This window comes from Acomys russatus, chromosome 8 (assembly GCF_903995435.1).
Source record: "Acomys russatus chromosome 8, mAcoRus1.1, whole genome shotgun sequence".
Classification (NCBI taxonomy): Eukaryota; Metazoa; Chordata; class Mammalia; order Rodentia; family Muridae; genus Acomys; species Acomys russatus.
Genome location: NC_067144.1, coordinates 15,379,406 through 15,399,966, shown reverse-complemented (window position 1 = coordinate 15,399,966; position 20,561 = coordinate 15,379,406). Strand labels below are relative to the sequence as shown.

Genomic DNA, 20,561 nt, shown 5'->3' with positions numbered 1-20,561 from the left:
GGCCAGGTGCTCTCATTTCTGTTCAGGAAACATGCTAATCAGAGATAGGTTTCTAACCACCATACTTAGACCGCACTGAAGGGTACAGTATACAAAGAGTGTCTCTGGGACTAATTAATGTTTTTAAATATTTACTTAAAGCACATAGAAATTGTATACATTTCTAGAAAAAAACAACCCCTTGGGACAGGCAGGTTTTGCAGCCGGGGATGTTTTGCTGGTTTCCTGTGGCAGTACCCTGAGGCGCTCATCAGCCTGTGTTTTCCCATGTGACCTGGGAGGTTAATGAAGGCAGCCGTGGGGCCCGTTGTTATTTCTTCACTGTGACTTGACTGGGCAGAGGATGTACAGTGTGGTGGCCAGGCCTGTGCGCCTCTGGCAGTGGACCAACAAACCTTGAAGACAGCATGCTGCTTCCTAGTCATGGCCTCGCTGCCATGTGCTGTGCTGTGGGTGTTCCTGGGGTCCTTCCAACTGTTCACAGACACTGGCGAAGTCCTGGCTGTGGGGACACAATATAGACCTTTCTTGGGAAAGCCATGTTCGTCCCTTCGGTGAATGTGGACTGGGCCACTGCACTGGGATAGGCAGCAAGGATTCAGGTGTAGAAAGACGCATCTCTGTCCTCAAAGGTCTGACAACTTAATGGGACAAAGTGGCATAGGGGACCCTTGCAGACAACACAAAGGAGTTGGCCTCTGGGCTATGGTTTAGTTAAAATTAGTTGTGTGGATCAGGAGGGAGGAGGGCACAGCAAGCCAAGATCCTGTGAGTCGTCAGGAACTTTAGTGTGAACGGAGCACGGAGGAGAGTGCCTGGCAGCAGAGGAGCCGGAGGTGGGCAGGGCATGACCAGATGGCTTCTCACGTCCTGGGCTAGGAAGTTGGGATTGGGTGTGCAGAGTGAAGAGCGTGATGTCACTATGATGTCAGGACAGACGCTAGTGCATACTGTCTGGTCTCCTTGGCAATCAAAACACCGTGCTGTATTGCTTCCATTCCCAGTGCTCACACTGTTGGAGATGACGCCATGTTACATGTGTGGACCGGAGGTCCTGGGTAAATACAGGCCAGCCCTGGCCATGTGGCCATCAGAAGTCTACGGATGAGGGTGGGGACAGTGTGGCCACTCATTGCCAGGAGCAATGGCCTGCAGTATGACCTGATGGGAGCAGCGATGGGGGAATTCTTTTTTGCAGGCACCATCTGAAATCCTCCCCAAATTTCCATACCTGTATGTTACAGTACCTTCCTTTGCTTAACATGAGACTAGAAGAGTTTTTCTCTTTCCTTTTTATGCCCAGCAAGAAATAAAGCTCACATATTTACCAAAGGCACACTTAAAAGCAGCTTTTTCTAAAGATTGTTTAGACTGAGAAAGATTTCAAATGCAGTTACGGAGTGGGTACAGCATTGCCTGGCTGTGGCTTGGCTCAGTGGCCTGGGGCCTGGGGTTTGTATTTGATGCTTGCCAACGGTATATTTCACCTCAGCAGAATGCCTGCACCTGGGTGACAGTGCAGACCCCAGTCGGATAGCACTGTGCCAGTCTCTGTGATGTGGCACTTGGTGTCTCGGTGATGATGGACACGGGGGCTTGCTAGCTGTTGCCCAGATGAGTCCCCCGCACCTGCCTCCAGCCCGCTGTGTGCACGCGAAGCAGTGCCAAAGGACTGGTTTTCCCTGAGTTTGTTATTTCAGTCTCCTGAAGAGGGTGAAAAAGAGGAAAAAACAGAACTGCTTCCACAGAAAGCATGTTTGAGAACTTGTCTCTCCCCCACGTGTTACTGCCTTCCTCAGAACATTCCATGCTGATTACACAAGCAGCTGCTGCCACGGTTTCCTGTTGGTGTCCATGGCTCTGGAAAACAGGCCCATGGAAACTGATGGCCATCCTGTGCTTGTAGTGAGTGAGGGCAGTGTGACTGACACACACACACGCGTGCACACCAGCCCCCGCACACCAGAGTCATGCATGCTGAAGGAACACAAGGACAGGCATGTGAGGAACCCCTGTGGTTCTAGGACACAGACTGAGAGAAAGGCTCTCCATCCACGGGATTCTGTGCTGAAAATTAGTCCAGACCCTGAGGGAGGAACTCGGCCCCAGGATACTAAGTGACAGGAGGGTCTCTGAAGAGCCGGTCCTGCATCTGGATCCAATGACTTTTCTTCTGCCGGCTTTTTTCTGGGGGTCTTGGGGGTGGAGGAGGGCAGGGTCTCTCAATGTAGCCCAGGCTATTTTGAAACTCTCTCTGTAAACCAGGCTGGCCTCAACTCACAGAGATCTGGCTGCCTTTGCCTCCCAAGTGCTGGGATTAGAGGCATGTGACACCACTGCCTGGCTTCCCTTGCCACATTTTTAGATTACTTAACTCTGTGTAACATAAGATTTGCCATTTGGAGCATCTTTAAGTACATAGCATTAATTCTGCTCAAACGTACCACCATCACCATCACCTGTTTCTAAAACAGTTGTAGCACCCACACAGAAACTCCACCCTCTACACTAACGGCCTCTATTCCCCCTCCTCAGCCCCTGGCAAGCTCTCATCGACCCCTATCTTATAAATCTGCCTTGTTTAGATGTACCATATACGTGGAAATAGTTATTTGTCTCTTCTGTCACTCTGTTGTCCCCACCTCCAGCCCATCACTAATGTGCCATCCAGGGGCCCTTTGTTGCTCCCCTGAGAGAGGCCTTCTCTGTCTGGAAGTCTTGGTTTAGGCCTTTCTTCCTGTTTCTGATTTCCCTGTGTGGTTGATGTGTGCGAGAGCTTCTCCCACCACTATCCCCACACACAGGTACGTACAACCTCCTGGCCAGTCACGGGTGACCAATGCTGCCTCAAAGTAGATGTTGTGGCTTGTGTTTGCCAGGCCCTGTCCATGCCCTGAGAGGCAGTGGGGCTTCGAGGGGAGGTCTCCCCATCACTAGCTGGATGTTTGTGACTGGCATCCTTAGATCCCCTGAGCCTTAGTTCGCTCATCTAGAAATGGGTTTAACGATATGCACCTCCCAGGCTTGCACAGACTGAGCACCAGCATGAAAGTGTGCGGAACAGGGTTTGTTGTAATTAATGCTGTATTTGTAATCTATGTCACCAAATGTTCTAAGGATTGAAGGAAGTAATATATAAATTGTTCATGAAGAGGCCGGCAGGTAATAATTGTTTAAGTGAGTGACGGTCATGTGTGCTACATAAAAAACAACACAAGAGGATGGAGAGGTGGGTCAGTGGTCAAGAGCAGTGGCTGCTCTTCTGGAGAACTCGCTTTTAATTCCCAGTGACCACATGGCGGCTTACAGCTGTCTCTAGCTGCAGTCCCAAGGAATCCAGTGCCCTCTTCTGACTGGCACAGACACCAAGCACAGAGGCATGGCATGCAGGCCGGCAAAGCCCCCATACACATAAATAAAAGCCACTCCGTAACAACGAGCAAGGCACATAGACTGGATTCAGCGGCTGTCCCCAACTCAGAGTCTGCTCTGGTCCGATAGCAGGCTGCCCCCACCCCAACAGGGCCCATCCTCATTTCCTGTTTTCTTCCAGAGCAACAGATGAGGAGCCCCAGGTGGTGGCTGATGACAGAAGCGCCTTTTAGGGCCTTGGCAAAGTAAAAACCAGAGGTGCTGAGTACAAGGAAAGTGTCAGGGTTGACGATGCAGCCTTAGCGATGCAGCCTTAGCGTTCTCACCTGTCTTCTTTTGAAGTTTGGAGACAAATCCTTCTGTGGTTGGAGTCTTTCTAACCTCCAGCCAAATATCATCCCGTTCCATCTGAGTTCAGATGAGTGAGTGGCCTTTCCTGTTGTGTGCGCCCCTACAATTTCAGAGTTTCACAGAAGAAAAATGATCCTATATAAAAACCGAGCCTTACCAAACTTGTCTCCTTGCCCTGGTTTCAGTTGCCAACTAAAAGAAACAGCACAGATGGTAAGTAGCTGTGAGAGACTTTAGCAGGTAGGAGCTGGAGGGATGGCTTCCTCTGTGAAAGGAAGTGCTGACTCAGACTGCAGGGGAAGCTGGACTCCAGAGGAAGTGTGTGTGTGTGTGTGTGTGTGTAAAAGAGAGAGAGAGGCTTGTGAGTGTGCATATATACTCATGTGTACACTTATGTATTGCAGGCAGGTGTGCATATGTGTGTATTGGGATGCACCGGAACAGAGTGCTGTTTGGGGGGAACATGTCATTTCTCTCCACTTAGAGATAAGCAGTGTTTCCTCTTGTCCTCTGATACCCTGCTCACTGTGGTTAAGTCATGTTCACCATGGTTAGGCCTGTGTTCACCGTGGTTAGTCCCTGCTCATTGTGGTTAGGCCCCTCTCACCGTGGTTAGGCCATGTTCACCATGGTTAGTCCCCGCTCATTGTGGTTAGGCCCCTCTCACCGTGGTTAGGCCATGTTCACCATGTTAGGCCCTGCTCACCATGGTTAAGCCATGTTCACCGTGGTTAAGCCATGTTCACCATGGTTAGTCTCCACTCATTGTGGTTAGGCCCCTCTCACCGTGGTTAGGCCATGTTCACCATGGTTAGTCCCCGCTCATTGTGGTTAGGCCCCTCTCACCGTGGTTAGGCCATGTTCACCATGTTAGGCCCTACTCACCATGGTTAAGCCATGTTCACCGTGGTTAAGCCATGTTCACCATGGTTAGTCCCCGCTCATTGTGGTTAGGCCCCTCTCACCGTGGTTAAGCCATGTTCACCATGGTTAGTCCCCGCTCATTGTGGTTAGGCCCCTCTCACCGTGGTTAGGCCATGTTCACCATGTTAGGCCCTGCTCACCATGGTTAAGCCATGTTCACCATGGTTAGGCCTTGCCCACCGTGCTTAGGCCCTGCCCACCATGGTTTGGCCCTGCTCACAGTGGTCTGCATGACCCAGCCTCCTCTCAGTGGCCCTGGACTTGTAGGTACTTTCTGAGTGTGTGTTAGAATAGCCGTTGCTTACGTCTCCACTTAGTGTAGGAGGCTCAGGTGAGTGTTTGCTGAGGCCACGCTAATCCCCCTCTCGCCTATGCTTTAGCTCCTACAAAAAACACTGCTCTGTTGTCCATTGAGCTGGACTCTGGCCCTGGCCACCCCTGCCACAAGCAAGGCCTTCTCTAAAGCCTCCTGAGTTCCTGTGTTCCAGAAAAGGTGCAGGCCAGGAGAGTTCATCTAGGTGTTCTTTTCCTACAAGGCTGAGTGAATGGCTTCTAAAAGCACCTGGCTCGTTTCTGATGGACAGCCGACCTGCCCTGAGAACCAGACTAGTGGGCACCCAGTGTCCCTTCAGTGAAGGCTGCCATAGCTGGGTGCCCTGGCCTACTGCAGGCCTTTTCTCTGCTTTTTCCCAGGAGTTAGCAGTGGTGCCGGTACACGCCTCAGCGCATTGGTGACAAGGAGGGTTTACACATCAGAGTGATCTGTCGTCCCCACAGCACGCTGAATGCTCATCCAAGGGCCGGGCCTCAAGCCTTTCTTTCCCACTCTGACCACGCCCCTGACCACTGACTGCCTCTTGTTTGACCCAGTAAAGGAAGGAAGCCTTCGTTCATCACTAGCTGTATCCGTATGATATTTCGCCTACTTCTCCCGTCTGCTAATACCTTACACTTCCTCTAAGGAGGAACAAACACTAAAGAAGAGTGTTTGCACGTGTAGGTGCCCCTGGGTATCAGGCACTGTATCCCCCCACACAGCCCTCACAGCCCCTCAGGGATAGAATGTTTACTTCTCACGGAGCTGCAGCAGGACACACTTTCCCGAGTTCTCTTGAGTCCTTGCTCTCTGCTCCTTTCACTATGCAAAAGCATGGTCACATGACATACTTTGTCAACACTGCTGATCTCGTCTGCATTTTAGCCTATTCCCCAGACACACAGTTCATAGGCGTGGTGAAATCAGAGTAGCTCTTATGTAAGAGGACCTGGGGGAGCGCGGGGGGAGGGCCCGGAGGTTCAAGAGCACACACTGCTATGACAGAAGACTTGAGCGAGGCCCTGTGGAGTGTTGGGAAAGAAGAAACACTTTACAGTCTGAATGGCCTCCCGAGTTATTGAAGGGCCCCACTTTCCTGGGTAGAACAGATAGCAGGCTAAGGAAGGATTGGCCTTTGCAGGGACCTCCTAGTTCCAGACACCAGGATCCCAGGACAGTGAGACTTGTGGCCAGCAGGGAGCTCTCTCAGTGAAACCTTTGTCCTTCTGTAGAGGATTGTAGATGACGGACTGAGGGCTTGGTTCAGGAGAGATCTTCCTAGATCCCATAGGTGCCCACCTGTGTATAAGATGGGGCTGAGTCCGCCTTCTTCCTGTCAGTCCCTGGTCTGAGCAGGAGCAGCAAGGAGGCCTGGCACAGCAGTACTGAGTCCTGTGCATGAGGCAGGCATCTGTCGGTCTTAGGCAAAGGCCAGGGATCACTGGGAGATTAGTGAGAGAGCGGGCACGAGCCCATAGAGGACATGGCTATGAGTTTCAGCAGTGCAGATGGGCGCTGGCGGCGAGGGGCCTCCGTGGGGCCTTTTCTGGCCGTGCTGAGCATCTTGGCTCTTCTCTGCTTCTTTCCCAAGGGCTCTCCACAGCCCGATTTCTTCCTACTTCCCCTCTGGTGGAGACCTCAGGAAAGAAGCCAGTGTTGAGGACTCTGACCTTCTGGTGCCCAGCCTCCCCTGCAAGACAGCTCTGTAAACTCTGTGGCATGGGTGAAGAGCTGTGCTTCCTGAGGGGAGCAGCTTAGACCTCCTCTGGCCCCAGGATCGTTGTGATCATAGGCATCTCCACAGCATGGGCTAGATGCAGGTATACTCGCAGCTGACGTGGAAGCAGCCAAATTAAAGGCCTTCCTCCTTGGTCAGCTATTCTGCAGCCTGAACTACCACAGGGAGGAAAGCAAGCGACAGCTGGGCCCCAGGAGGAAAGGCCTTCCCTGACCAGGCAGGAAGTTCCAAAAGGAAGGTTGGGAGGGTCCTGTCAAGAAGCCTGATGGTATTTTTGAAGAATTGTCTTCCTTGGACAGTGGCTTGAGCTAGCATCTAATTTTAATGCCAGCTTTGATCTGGGTTTTAATATTCCACACTTCCCCGTCACTCACGTCCCCATTGTCCTGGGTGAGCCCAGGCTGTCACCGGCACACCTGTGGAGACACCTGGCCGCAGCACACGTGGGAGGACGCTGGGAGAGTCATCAACATCTTTTCCAGCATCATGAGGAGCAGACACACCAGAGACTCGGGAGAATCATCTGGAAAACCCAAAGAACAGAGTCAGGCAGAGCATAGCTCATGAGGAGCCACAGACCATGCTCAGTTTAAAGGAGAAACGTCTCCCTAGAACGTTGACAATAGGGAAGCAGGCAAAGTGAGCCTCTAAACCTGTGGGCATTGGGGAAGATGAGGGTGGCCGTAGGCAGGAAAAAGAATGTGCATGTTTGCCTTGGGCCATCTGGGAAGAAGAACCATGCAGGCCAGCAGTGCCAGCTGCCCCCATCTCCCAAGCCTGGTCCTGAGATTGGGAAGACAGGCAGTGGCAGGTGGGCACATGGGGCTGCCACTGAGATGGACCCCAGTAATGGATGTCACATCCTTAAGACCATACAGACGAGCTGGGAAAGCCAAGGAGACTTTTTATGCAGACTTGGGTATCTGAATGAGGCTCTGGACAGGAAAGGGGCGCAGGTAGAGGCCTTACAGATCATCATAGGGCACAGGGGACCCAACCTCGGCTGTGACTAGGCCATGGTAGTGGGAATGAGTGCCACTGCCACTGGTTTCCCTGTTTTTTTGCCACAATGAACGAGGAAGAAAGTTCCAGAGGGCAGAGAATGCTCCCTCCCTGGTGGAGCCTCCTGCCTCAGCACTTCTCCTCAGAAAGTGGCACTGCGGGAGGTAAGGTAGGTCGACCACCATATCACAAGACCACCCAAAAGGGAAGGAAGATAGCCCCCCAACTTCCTACAGATACTAAAAAAGAAAACTAAGAGTTAGGCAAAAGTATACCAGCTCAGCACCCGCCTCGCCTGCTACGCTGGACAGTAGCATGTGGTGAGGTGCTCCTCACTGGAGACTGCATCAGAGGCTTTGCCACCAGTGGTAATGAGGACTGAAACAAAGCAAGTAACCAAACCCACAGCACACTCAAGGAGAGAGGATTGCTGGGGCTCAGTGACCATAACATCCCCTTGAAGCTCAGCTCACTGGCCGTGTGGCTTATAAATCCCAGGCTTAGTATGGCACCAAGGCTTTCAGAACATGGAAGGCTGCTCCAGCTGATGTGTCCATTGAACAGTTTTGGGAACTGAAACCCCAGGACAGGCAGTGAGTTGGCCAAGGTCACCTGCTTATGGGTGCAGAGCCCCTACCTGCTCAGACAGCAGCGGAAATGATGTGGGCTTGGCAGCCACGCTGCTCAATGAACTTGACTTGTGCCTGTGCATCTGTGATCTCATCAGACGTGTTGAGCAGTGTACCTGCATTACCTCATGACGTCCTCTTAACAACCTTGTATATAGTCAAGAAGCTAGGGGTGTGGAAAATAGAGTGCCAGGGAGATATAAGCAGAGGACCAGGATTTAAATGAAGCCCAAGCTGAGACCAGCTGCCCCTACAACCTTGCGTTCTTGACTCCTTCATCACCCCACTGGTGCTAGAAAGAAGTAATAATCCCTCCCCTCCCTTCCCCTCTGCTCAGTATCCATGAGCATGCTGCTTCTAGGAATCATCTTCCTAGGAGCTCCCACCCAGGCCTGTAGCAAAATAAGAGTGCAGTGAGTGTTAATAGTAGAATTCGTAAACATTTCAAGTTGTCATAGTTCCTATTTTATGTCATTAACGATGTTGAGACTAGTCTTATGGTCTCCATCTCTAGAAAAACAAATTTAAAAGGGCCAGTAAGGTGCTACAACTGATAATATGCATACCATACAAACTTGGCCACCTGACTTCCATGCTGGAAGGAGGAAACTCCACAGAGCTGTCCTCTTATCTCTATACACACACACACACACACACACACACACACACACACACACACACACACACACGTTTTAATTCAGAAAGGATCAAGATGGCTAGAGAGATGGTTCAGTGGTCAAGAACACTGACTGCTCTTCTAGAGGACCTGGGTTCAATTTCTATCCTGGCTTCCATGGCCACTGCATGCATGGCACACAGACATATATGGAGGTAAAACATCCATACACATAAAAATAAATGAATCTTAAAATAATAACAAACCCAAACCAACCAAACAGAAACCAACTCCCTTTTCTTTTGAGTAGACCTAGGCAAGCAGCAGTCATTTCCTGGGAATGCTGGCAGCTTGTTAGAATGCAGTTTCTGAGCAGAAACATGCATTTTAATGGGGGCCCTATATGAGCCCACTTCCACACAGGGTGACTGGGAAGGACCACTCTGACAGGCTCCTGAAAGCAGGGCCTGGATCTAGTTCTTTGTTCAACAGTGGACTTGCTCTGTGCTTGACCTGAGAGGTCCTCAGTTTTTGTGTCACTGTGCTGTGTACAGCGCAGTGAGTGGGGACAGAAAGTCTGCTTAGATGGAAGTAGAAATGGCCTTCATTTCTCTTGGTCTTAAGAAGTCATCGTTTGCTGGGGCCATGCTGCCTGTGCCCTTGCATCTGAGTAATGCAAGTCCCTGCACCCTCTGGCTTTGGGTCAGAATTCCTTCAGTGAAGGGCGCTGGTATGGCTGGTGGAGTTTAACTGTAGACACAAGGTCAAATTCCACACATAGCCCTACATATTCCTACCACACACACCCACATTCTGCTCACTGTCCTGGAAAGCACCCCATCATGTGTGCCTGACCCTTTCTCCTGCGACCTCCAATGTGGCAGGGCTGTTGGGAGCAGTGAGCCAATTCCAAAGGTGACACTGGCTCTGTCCCCACCCCTGATAAACATCCCGCCTCTTGGCCTAAGTTCAGGGAAAAGACAGGATTGAGGTTCTAAGCTAAGGCCACTACCCAGGCTAGGCCAAGTGTTGGGGGGGAGGGGGAGCACTCACAGACCCAGTCTGTATCGTGTAATCACTGGATGGAGTCCCAGGACTGTGCCAGAATTGAGCCTACCCCTGACAAGTAATGTCCAGCCCTCAGTGAGCATCTTCCAGGCCAGTGGTAGGAAGGGCGTGGTGGTCCAGAGCGCCCCTGTGTCCCTTCGTGCCTAGCCTTCCTCCCTGGGCATCTCACCATGGATGTGGCCTCCTGGGCTCACAGTTGCAGCCTCTCTGCTTCACATTACTTCCTCCTCACCTTGGGGGAGGGCGGGCCACACAGCTGTCAGCTCACTGGGCAGGACATCTCTCTTCAGCAGCCTTCCTGACCTGTGCCTTCAGCATCTTCGCACATTCCCTGCGCTCCTGCCATCCCCCCTCCACCCCCCACCCCCGCCCATTAGTTCACCCATTCGAAGCCAGCATCTTAGCAAGGGCCTCTGACTCCAGACAGACAGTGTCCACCTCAATTGCTTGGTTCCATTCACATCCCTGGGGCTCCAGCAAGCCATCTGTTATTTATCCCAAAGGGGATTGTCCGAGGGTCCTTGAAAACTGGTGCTGCCATGGAACTCTGTTCCCACGCTATCCTCTCTTCCTCCATAGGATACTTCATCCACCACCTTCCTGAACTTTCCCCATATCCTTGATTTTAGATATGCCCCAGGGCTCCCTTCTTCCTGGCAAATTCCTCAGCCTGGTCCTCCATCTCTACTTCCTCACTGGAAGCTGGAGACAGTAGCACCCTCCTCGGTCATCTAGATATTAGCGTATTATTAAAGCTTACGTAGAGTCTGGTCTGTAGTAAGTGCTCACTAAACATTACCCATCAGCACCTGCTCATCCCTGCCCTGTCCCAGTGTTCTCTCCTCGGTCTGACTTGCTCTGGCATGTGCCTTCCTGTCCTCCCTCTAACCTCTATGCAAGATGCCATCTGTCCCCCCTCTGTCTGTTCCGTTCTGTTCACATCCTCTCCTGCCCAGCATGCCCTGCTGCTTGGTCTCCCCTACTCACTCCCCCCAAAAGTGTCTGCTCCTGTGCACTGTCAAGTTCTTACCGTCTTGCTGTAGCTTCCAACACTGCAGAGGCATGAGGGGCCAGCGTCAACTGGAAGGGAGCCAGGAGAGACCACGGATCCGGGGAATGTGCGGGTAGCATCAGAGAGCCCCAGAGGGAAGCTTAGGCCAGGATGTTGCCACCGCAGAGGGACTGGTTTCAGTCACTGCAGCAGAGTGTCGTTAGGGACAAGGTTCATATAGGGTAACGTGCCTAGCTCAGTGGCCAAGGTGAGGGACGGGGCAGAGGGTGCCCTAGTGGTAAAGCAGAAAGGAAAATGGTAGGTAGTGATGATGAGCAAGGAGGTGCCAGACTGCAGGGGAGGGGTAAGGATGGTGGAGAGGCCATCACTGTGGGAGGGAGGTGGAGGATGTGTCCCCGAAAGGACCATGGAGAATGGCAGCAAGACCAATGTCCACTTGGGGTGAGCGCTGAGGTACTTGATGTGATTCTGTTCTGACCAGCATGTTTGAATGACAGGCAGAGTGGGCAGTTAGCACACGCACACGTCCTCATCTCTGCCACACAGTGTCCCGTCCGTGCCACCTCAGGACTCGGCCAGATGGAAGCTATCACCATTGCATATGCTCCTTTTATCGTCACTGGGACAAAATATGCCACAGAAGCAACTCAGAATAGGCTTGGTTTGGCATCCCAGTTTCATGGTAGGGAAGGCATGGCGGCACATGTGGCGTGTAGAATTATCTCCTGTCTGCGACAGCAAGAGCACAAGATGTGCTCATATCTCGACAGACCAGAAACTGGTCAGACTCTACCACCAAGGCCCATCCCAGGTAGCCCATCTCCTCTCACCAGGCCTTACGTCTTAAAGGTTCCACAGCCACCCCAGAACAGCACCCACAGCTGGGGACCAAGAGTTCTCGCACATGAGACCGTGTATCTCCATAGTAGTGAGCAAAAATAGACCTCTTTTTAATTAAAATGATGAGAGCCGATGTTAATGGCTTGAGTGTGGAGGGCATCACGTAGGGAGATAAAACCGAGAGAAATACCTGGCTGCGTGAGGAGATGGGAGGAAGGCTGAGGACGCCAGGGCTGGATCCCTAGGTCGCAGGGTCAGCTGATGCATGGTCGGAGAGGGCACAGCTGCAGGTCCAGCTAGGTCTGTATGGCCCTCTGAGATCCCTGCAGCAGAGAAAGAGCCCAAGGCCTGAGTTAGTATCAGCAGCTTAGGTTTCAGTGTACAGGACAGTGGCTGGGGTTCTCTAGGCTAGGCATCTTCCTGACTCCACTAAGTGTCTGAGCTCAGCAAGTTTTTTTTTTTCATGCTTTTTAAATATTTTATTAATTTATTCATATTACATCTCAATTGTTGTCCCATCCCTTGTATCCTCCCATTCCTCCCTCCCGCTTTTCCCCTACTCCCCTCCCCTATGACTGTGACTGAGGGGGACCTCCTCCCCCTGTATATGTTCATAGGGTATCAAGTCTCTTCTTGCTATCCTTCCCCTGAGTGCCACCAGGTCTCCCCATCCGGGGGATATGGTCAAATATGGGGCACCAGAGTTCGTGTGAAAGCCAACTCTCCACTCAACTGTGGAGAATGTCCTGTCCATTGGCTAGATCTGGGTAGGGGTTCGAAGGTTACTGCACGTATTGTCCTTGGCTGGTGCCATAGTTTGAACAGGACCCCTGGGCCCAGATCTACTCGTCATAATGTTCTTCATGTAGGTTTCTAGGACCTTCTGGATCCTTCTATTTCCCCATTCTCCCATCCTCATGAGGTTGAGAAGCTTCTGTAAGGCAGGAGACACCATCAACAGAACAAAGCGACAGCCTACAGACTGGGAAAAGATCTTCACCAACCCTACATCTGACAAAGGTCTAATATGCAAAATATACAAAGAACTCAAGAAATTAAACAACACCAAGCGAAATAACCCAATTAAGAAATGGGGCTCAGAACAAAACAGAGAATTCTCAACAGAGGAATATCGAATGGCTGAGAAACACTTAAAGAAATGCTCAACCTCCTTAGTCATCAGGGAAATGCAAATCAAAACGACTCTGAGATTCCATCTTACACCCATCAGAATGGCTAAGATCAAAAATTCTAGTGACACCACATACTGGCGAGGATGTGGAGAAAGAGGAACAGTCCTCCATTGCTGGTGGGAATGCAAACTTGTACAACCACTTTGGAAATCTATCTGGCGCTTTCTCAGAAAAATTAGAATAAGGCTTCCTCAAGACCCAGCTATTCCACTCCTTGGAATATACCCAGAAAATGCTCCACCACACAACAGGGACATATGCTCAACCATGTTCATAGCAGCCTTATTCATAATAGCCAGGACATGGAAACAGCCTAAGTGTCCCTCAGTAGAAGAATGGATAAAGAAACTGTGGTACATTTACACTATGGAATACTACTCAGCTATTAAATACTACTGAGCTATTAAAAACAAGGAATTCCTGAAATTTGTGGACAAATGGATTGAACTAGAAATGATCATAATGAGTGAGTTAACCCAGAAGCAGAAAGAGTCAAATGATATATACTCACTTATATCTGGACACTAGCCCAAGGGGCATGTCCCATGAAAGTCTTCACTCACCAGGAAAGTGGGACAGAGGAGAGGACATCCTATTGGGGCTTTAGGTGAGAGAAGCATGGGAGCTCAGCAGTTCTGTAACCCACATGCCATCTGCTGGGCTTCTCTACATCTTTGCTCCTTGTCTCCTCCCAGCCTGCACTGCTGCTGTCGGCCTCACCTCCCTCGCTTGCCCTTCCGTTTCCCAGGTCTTCCCCGTGCAGCTCTCCAAGAATCTAGCCCAGTGCAGCGTGGCAGTGGTGGACAACAGCCTTGCCTGAGATTCTGACCAGGCAGGTGAGCTCAGGTTGAAGCTGCTTGTTATCAGGTGGCATGACGTGATGCCTACGACTTGGTAAGGGCACCACACGTCCTGAGGGGTGCTCAGAGCTTCAGGGTCTGGCTGGGAGGGGAGGCCTCAGTGAAGCTGCTATTCTTCAGGGCTCTGAGAAGGCTACTATAGGTATTTGGAGGGCTGCTTCATGGCATAGCAAGCCTTGCTTGCTGTCAAGGCTGCTCATCCCCCAGGATTCCGGCACCTGTTTCAGTAAGTAGCCCACAGGGATTGACTGGTCACACTCCACCACAGCAACGTAGGTGACCTTCAGTATGCCAGAGTCAGGCACAGGAAGCCATATTGAAACAGAAACCTCCAGATGGCTAGCTGGGTGGACAAGGGCTGAGGTACCACACCCTGAGCAGGCTGGACAGGCAGGGAGGGACATTTGCAGAGTCAGCCCTCCTGCGGCTGAGCACCTACAGTGACAGAGCCATTCCTCCTAGGCACACTGGTGGGCACCGTCTGTTAACCCCCTCTGCCCCAGAGCCTGTCAGAAGTCCCATGAGAGTGTTATCTTATCTCTGGCTCCAGTCTCAGGTCATTGCCCAACAAGTCACAACATGAGAAGCTCAGTGGCCCACACAGCTGCCTTCGACCTTGGAGTGGGGTATTCTGTTCACTTCTCATGGGTTCACATGGGCTCACTGGATGCTGTTAGGTGACAGCTAGCTGCTGCCTTTGGTGTCCTCTGGTACCCCAGTGTGTCTCAGTGAGAATGGGGACTTGGGGCAACCCACCCACCCCCACCCCCACCCCCCCGCTGACTGACACATGGTGCTGCTTATCACGTCCTATGAGGCTTGGGTCCCCAAACCCTGGCCAGGGAATGAGGAAAGGACAGACACATACAGAGAAGCTGGGATCTGGTGGGGTACATGCGCTCTGGTGCAGCCACAGCTACCACCACTAGCTACCTGGACCTCAGTGTGTTTATTAGGTATGGCCCAGGCAGAGGGTGGCTGGTATTAGAGGCAGACTCTGTAAACATCAGGAGGAAGCAGCTTTTGTTGCTAGTCTTTGTACACACTGGTAACTTGTTTGCGTTCTGTCTCCCAAGGGACGTTTTGTTAACCCTCTTGAGCCTCAGGCCAGCATTGCCGTCTTCGACATGGCAGCGCCCATGCCAACAGTGCCCGTTCACTCGGGACTTCACTGACTCGGGGCTTTGTCCACTCCCTACAGGCTCTCGGCACATGTTCCTGGAATCCCATCTCTCACTGTCTAGTTACTGGCCTCCTTGTCACTCTCCGGCTCAAGGCTCCCCAGCCTGTCCTGATGCACTTTCTCAGCACATTGGGAGCAGCAGAGTCAATGACCAGGAGTCCTAGATCCTCCTCCTCCTCCTCCCACATTTTGAGCCTGTGCATGGTGAAAATAAGAGTGAGATGAGAGAGTGAGCCATGGTGGTTTTCCTCATCTTCCTTTCTGCAGAATTGGGGGTGGGGTTGTGTCCCTCAAACTCACCCTGCTAAGGTTCTAACTCAGCACTGCTGGATTCCGTCTTTCTTGGGAATGGAGCCATCGCAGCTGTAACAGGTGGTAAAGATGGAGTTCTTGTGGAAAAGGAGAGCCCTTACCCAGGGTGACTGGGGACCAAAGATACCTGCGCACAGAGCGGTCACCCCTTGAAGGTGGATGTCAGTGTCAGGCTGACGACACCAGCAGAAGCCAGGGCAGCTTGGAGTGGGCTCTTCTTCACAGCCCACAGAGAGGGCCAGCTCTGCACCACCACCCTGCACACTCAGCCCCGCAGTCACAATGGGCTAAGTTTCTGTTGGGTGAGACATCTGGCTTTGCTGCTTTGCTATAAGGACCTAGTCAACTGACGACTTCAGTGCTCAGGGTCCTGCAGGGAACGCCAATGGCTTGCTTTGCCAGCGGCAACAGACGTGGGTCTCTAAAAAGCTTGGCTCTTGTAACAACAGCACCCAGTGCCCTGCGTGACCCTCCCTCCCAAGCTGAATGCCTCAGCAAGGCAGAGTTCAAAACTACGCCAACCCCTAGACTGGCAGTGGTCTGCTCTGTCCCTTGCTGTATGCAGTAGCTGCTCCCTTAGCAGGCACCTCCCTCCTCCTGCCTTCTCTTGAAGCTCTCCCTCCGTGTGTGTGTGTGTGTGTGTGTGTGTGTGTGTGTGTGTGTGTGTGTGTGTGTGTGTGTGTGTCCATCCCTCTTTAATCCTATTACAAATATCCCCGTGACCTGGGAACTTTTCTTACCTTCCTAGGCTGGGCCAGGGACACTGAGGCACCCTAAGTCTATAGGGCATGCAAGCCAGAGAGGCTGGGTGGAGGCTATTCCTTTGGGAGGTGGAAGAGGGTCAGGATTTAGAGCTCCAGAAAAGGAGGGCCTCAGGGAGATCTCTGCAGTTTGTGTCTCTGTTGCCCTGGAGTCCCCTCCCCGTCTCCTGCCAGGCAGTCTGGTTCCACTACTCAACACTGGCCCTCCTATACCCAGGGGCCCTTAGCCTGGCAAGCTGAGGGCTCAGCCTCACCCATGCTGTCTTCTATATTGGGAATATGGAGTTTGCCAACTCTGTTGCTGGCCTGCAGACAGAGCTGGTGTTTATAGCCCAGATTTCCTACAAGGGCCTCCAAGTAAGGGCAGGCATGCCTCATGCCTCCCACCTGCTTCCTTGCCTCCATGCCCCATGCAGAGTTTTGGCTTCTGGATACCCAGCCCCTTCCATGGCATGCGCCATCCAATAGAAAGGGCTTGATGGGCATCATTTGTATTTTTCCAACAGCCTCACCGACTTCTGGAAGGGCTCACTGTTTACAGCGGGCCATCTGCGCACGGCTTGTTTCCAGTTGAAAACTATTTCCAAAGAGAAGGAGAAATTTTATCCACACTGCATGGCACCCAGGCGGTCATGGGTGATGGGACAAGGCCACAGAGGGCAGATTGGGTGGGTGTGAGCATGGGCAGTCTACCCAGGAAACTTCTGGAAGATCAGCACTCAGGGCCACATACCTGGATTCATGCAGGAGACCCGGGGACATACATAGCCAGCCCAGGCCCCTGAGAGGGAAGGGCAGGTTTGGTGGTCATGTTGACCTGATTCAGAGTGGTTCTTAGGTCTGCTCCATAAGCCAGTGACATGATGGCAGTGGCTATATGTCCCAGTGTCCTGGTCCCCGGGGCACTTGGCCTTGGGTGTGTCAGCCAGGTTCAGAAATGAATTTGGAATTCAGGTGCCGTTCCTTGGAACATTAGCCTGTGGAACCTGAGGCCGTCAGAGATAAAGGGACTGCAAAGATCAGAAGCCCTCCCTAGCTGACCAAGACCTCGGTGCCCCGGGGAGAATGTGAGAGGGCTGTGCAGTCTACCCACAACCCTACCTTTGTGACAGGTGAGGAATGCTGGCGCCACCTGCTCCCATGCAAGCACCGCCAGCTCCTGTGCAAGCGCTCACCTTGTCACATCCTGTATGGTTTTCTCTCATGCCTGTGCAGCTGCCAAGGAGGCCAGAGCCAGCTAATCCAAAGTGTCCTCTGTGTGCTGGGTTTATTTGGGATAGAGGGAGGCACTTTGACAAGGGCACACAGGTCATTTTGTTCTCGGGGAGGCATTAGTTCCTTTTCAGACTATCTCTGTTTCAGCAGACACACTGGGAAACTTGTATTTCCAATTTCCTGCCGCTTTTTACCCATGATGCATCAGATTGTGCTGCTCTCCCAGCCTGGCTCTTCATTACAGAATGCCTCTGCCACTAGCCTGGTGCAGGGCTGGCCCTTGTGTTCCCAGGGAGCCACCTTGGGCAGTTTCCATCTGGAAAGGGAAGGTCTGGGAGCCTCCAAGCAAGGGTGTCCCTTCGAGTTCCCGCCGTGACCTCCTCATTGAAGGGTAAAGCCCGCTCAGTGCATCTGAGGCTTCTCCATGATGGATGTAGTGCTCAGTGTAATGACTTGTTATCCTTACGTTGGCCTGCTTCCTGCTGCCACCCAACACCAAAGGCTGCACAGACACACGCATGTGTTTTTCATAGTCCTTTCTTTTTTGGGGGGGAGGCAGAGCCGGGGGGTATTTAAGACAGAGTTTCTCTGTGTAGCCTTGGCTGTCCTGGACTCCTTTTGTCAGCCAGGTTGGCCTCAAACACACAGAGATCCACCTGCCTCTGCACCCTGAATGCTGGGATTACAGGCCACCATGCCCAGCTGCATAGTCCTTTCTTGATCACTCCATTCTTCCCAAGACCCTGCCATCTGGGCAGCCTACATGGAGTAGATGTGCCTGAGGACCCTGACCCTTCTGCCCCCCAGAGCCTCTTCCCTCCTACCTGGTTCTCCCTTCCTGCTAAATGCCCTTGTACCCAGCATTGGAAGAGGAACCCAGCCCCTGGGTGGCACCATATCCATCCTCACTGGGTTCTGCCTCTACCTGGGAACACTGTGCCGACCCAGGACTGTCTAGTAGAATTGTAGCTTCCTTACAACCTGACCCTGAAGTTAGCCACTTGGTAGTGAGGTAGAATGATCCCACCATGGCCAGCTCTGGCCAGGAGGACCACAGCCTCTCAGCTTGCTCTCGAAGCTTAGCTTTGCCAAGGGTGTTATCAGTAGACAGGCGCTAGGTCAGAGACAGAGCCCTGCTCATCTCACAGCCCATTCCTGACCAGACTCTAACAATGAGCGTGTGTGTTCTGCTGGTTTGCATCTCGAGGGCATGCTTTCTGAAGGTGAGCACAAGGAATCCTTGCCTGTCCCTTACTGGGGTCATGTGTTAGAGCCAGAGCATGGACCTGCTTGGTCTTGCATGCTGCAGCTCTGGCTTGCTTTTGACCACAATTTACACCTCACCATGTGCTATCCTTGAGCAGTGTGATGCATCTCCAGGCTGGTGTGGTCGGGATGCATTCCCCACCCCGAGGACCCAGGCTCACCCTGCCTGTCCTGGGTACTGCTGCCAGGCCTTGTCTTTGGGGCCCCATGCCCCCAGTTGCTGTAGCACCTAAGATCTTGCTGCCTCAAAGGCTAGAAAGCAGAGTGGCCAGTGCTCTAAGCATCAACCACAGGGAGGTTTTCAGATGTTTCTTCCCACCTCCAAATGGAAGTATTTGGATAAAAGGCCAAGAAGGGTCACGTCTCATGAACCTAGGTTGATTTTTCTGAGTCTGCTAGAGAAAAAACAGAATTGAGGTGCTACAGCCCCACATGGCTCCATACAGCTTCTTTTCACCCTGATTTGTGGGTATATGTCCAGAGCTATCTCTGGTCCCCCACCTCTACCCAGCCCCTCAGAAATGCTAGGCTTAGGGTCATGAATGAAGCTTGTTCTAAAGCGGAAAGTGTGTTTGGTTCAGTCTGAGTTTGGCCAGCCTATGACTCCCCCAGCCATCCCTGGGCTCTTTCCCCCTTGTGTCATGTCCTCCTCATAAGGACAGGGTTCTGCAACATTGCTGCCATCTGAAGGATGTGAGCTTTTGAGCCAAAGGCCTAGAGTTAGCATCTGTTTCTGCTGTGTGACATTGGGCAAGTTACACAGTCTCCGTGGGCAGCTTTTTCCTAGCTGTGTGGTGATCCGTCATCTCACAGAGTGCAAGACTTGGGGGAGGAGTATCCCCCATTCAGCATGTTACCCAGGACCTGCCATGTCTACAGACCCTAACACAATGGCTGTGACAGTGGTAATCTCATCAACATGGTCATCCTACTCTGGCAGAGGATTTGAGAAGACCCTGAGGCTAAGAGCCAGGGGCCTGGGTTCAGGTTCCTGCTGGGCCACTTGCTGGCAATGTAATGGAGATTCTGAGCCTCTGAATGCCTCTGCTTTCTTCACTGTGGACCAGAAGGAAGCGTGGTCATTGTGAAGGCCCAGGGGACAGGGCTGGCAAGCTCCTTCACCCCAAACTAGGATAATGCTGTTTTCTTTTCCTTCACAGGCACACATTCTGGCAATTTCGCCATGAGAACCCCAAGACCAGAGTTGGGGACCCTCCCCCTGAAGGGCTCCCTGGCTTCAACAGTGGAGTAATGCTGCTGAACCTGGAGGCCATGCGTCAGTCTCCACTCTACGGCCATCTGCTGGAGCCTGCGTGGGTACAGCAGCTTGCAGACAAGTACCACTTCCGGGGCCACCTCGGGGACCAGGACTTCTTCACCATGATTGGCATGGAGCACCCCGAGCTCTTCCACGTGCTGGACTGCACCTGGAACCGGCAGCTGTGCACCTGGTGGAGGGACCATGGCTACAGCGATGTATTCCAGGCATACTTTCACTGTGAGGGCCATATCAAGATCTACCATGGAAACTGCAATACCCCTATCCCGGAGGACTAGGCGCCAGCTTACGCACTGTGCCCATGGGGCTCCTGGGCCTGGGGAGGAAAGAGTGACTCTGCAAGGATGCTCTTTAGGATCCAGGTGCTGCAGACCTCCCAGCTGGGCCATCCCTGTCCAGTCCTCATCCAAAGAAGCTTCGCTGGGCACCGTACTGCTCAGGCTGTTGTCCTTCTGGGCGTCATGAAGGACAGACACAGATGTCTTCCAGTAGATGGGTGCCGATACGGAAGGAAGGAAGGAAAATTGCACTGTTGGCCACATGGTGTCAAAACGCTTTTAAAGAACTGGCTTCTGCAAATAGGCGTTTAGCGCGACAGGCTTCTGTCCTGTGAGAAAGAACAAG

General features: G+C 52.2%; 1 protein-coding gene and 1 long non-coding RNA gene across 2 annotated transcripts in view; one reads left to right on the top strand and one right to left on the bottom strand.

The window, feature by feature from the left end:
• Positions 1-20,277, top strand: part of Xxylt1 (xyloside xylosyltransferase 1) — a 133,230-nt gene extending 112,953 nt beyond the window's left edge. The window contains exon 4 of the mRNA XM_051150823.1: positions 19,819-20,277. Coding sequence (XP_051006780.1) covers positions 19,819-20,215 — 397 coding nt within the window. The 3' untranslated portion in view covers positions 20,216-20,277. The remainder of the gene's footprint in view (positions 1-19,818) is intronic.
• On the bottom strand, positions 1,475-8,476 carry LOC127193451 (uncharacterized). The gene is made up of 4 exons (XR_007831106.1): positions 8,341-8,476; positions 7,130-7,224; positions 3,699-3,823; positions 1,475-1,704 (listed from the first exon to the last, which is right to left on the bottom strand). It is a non-coding gene; the product is annotated as an uncharacterized LOC127193451 (long non-coding RNA).
• Positions 20,278-20,561: the final 284 nt, after the last annotated feature.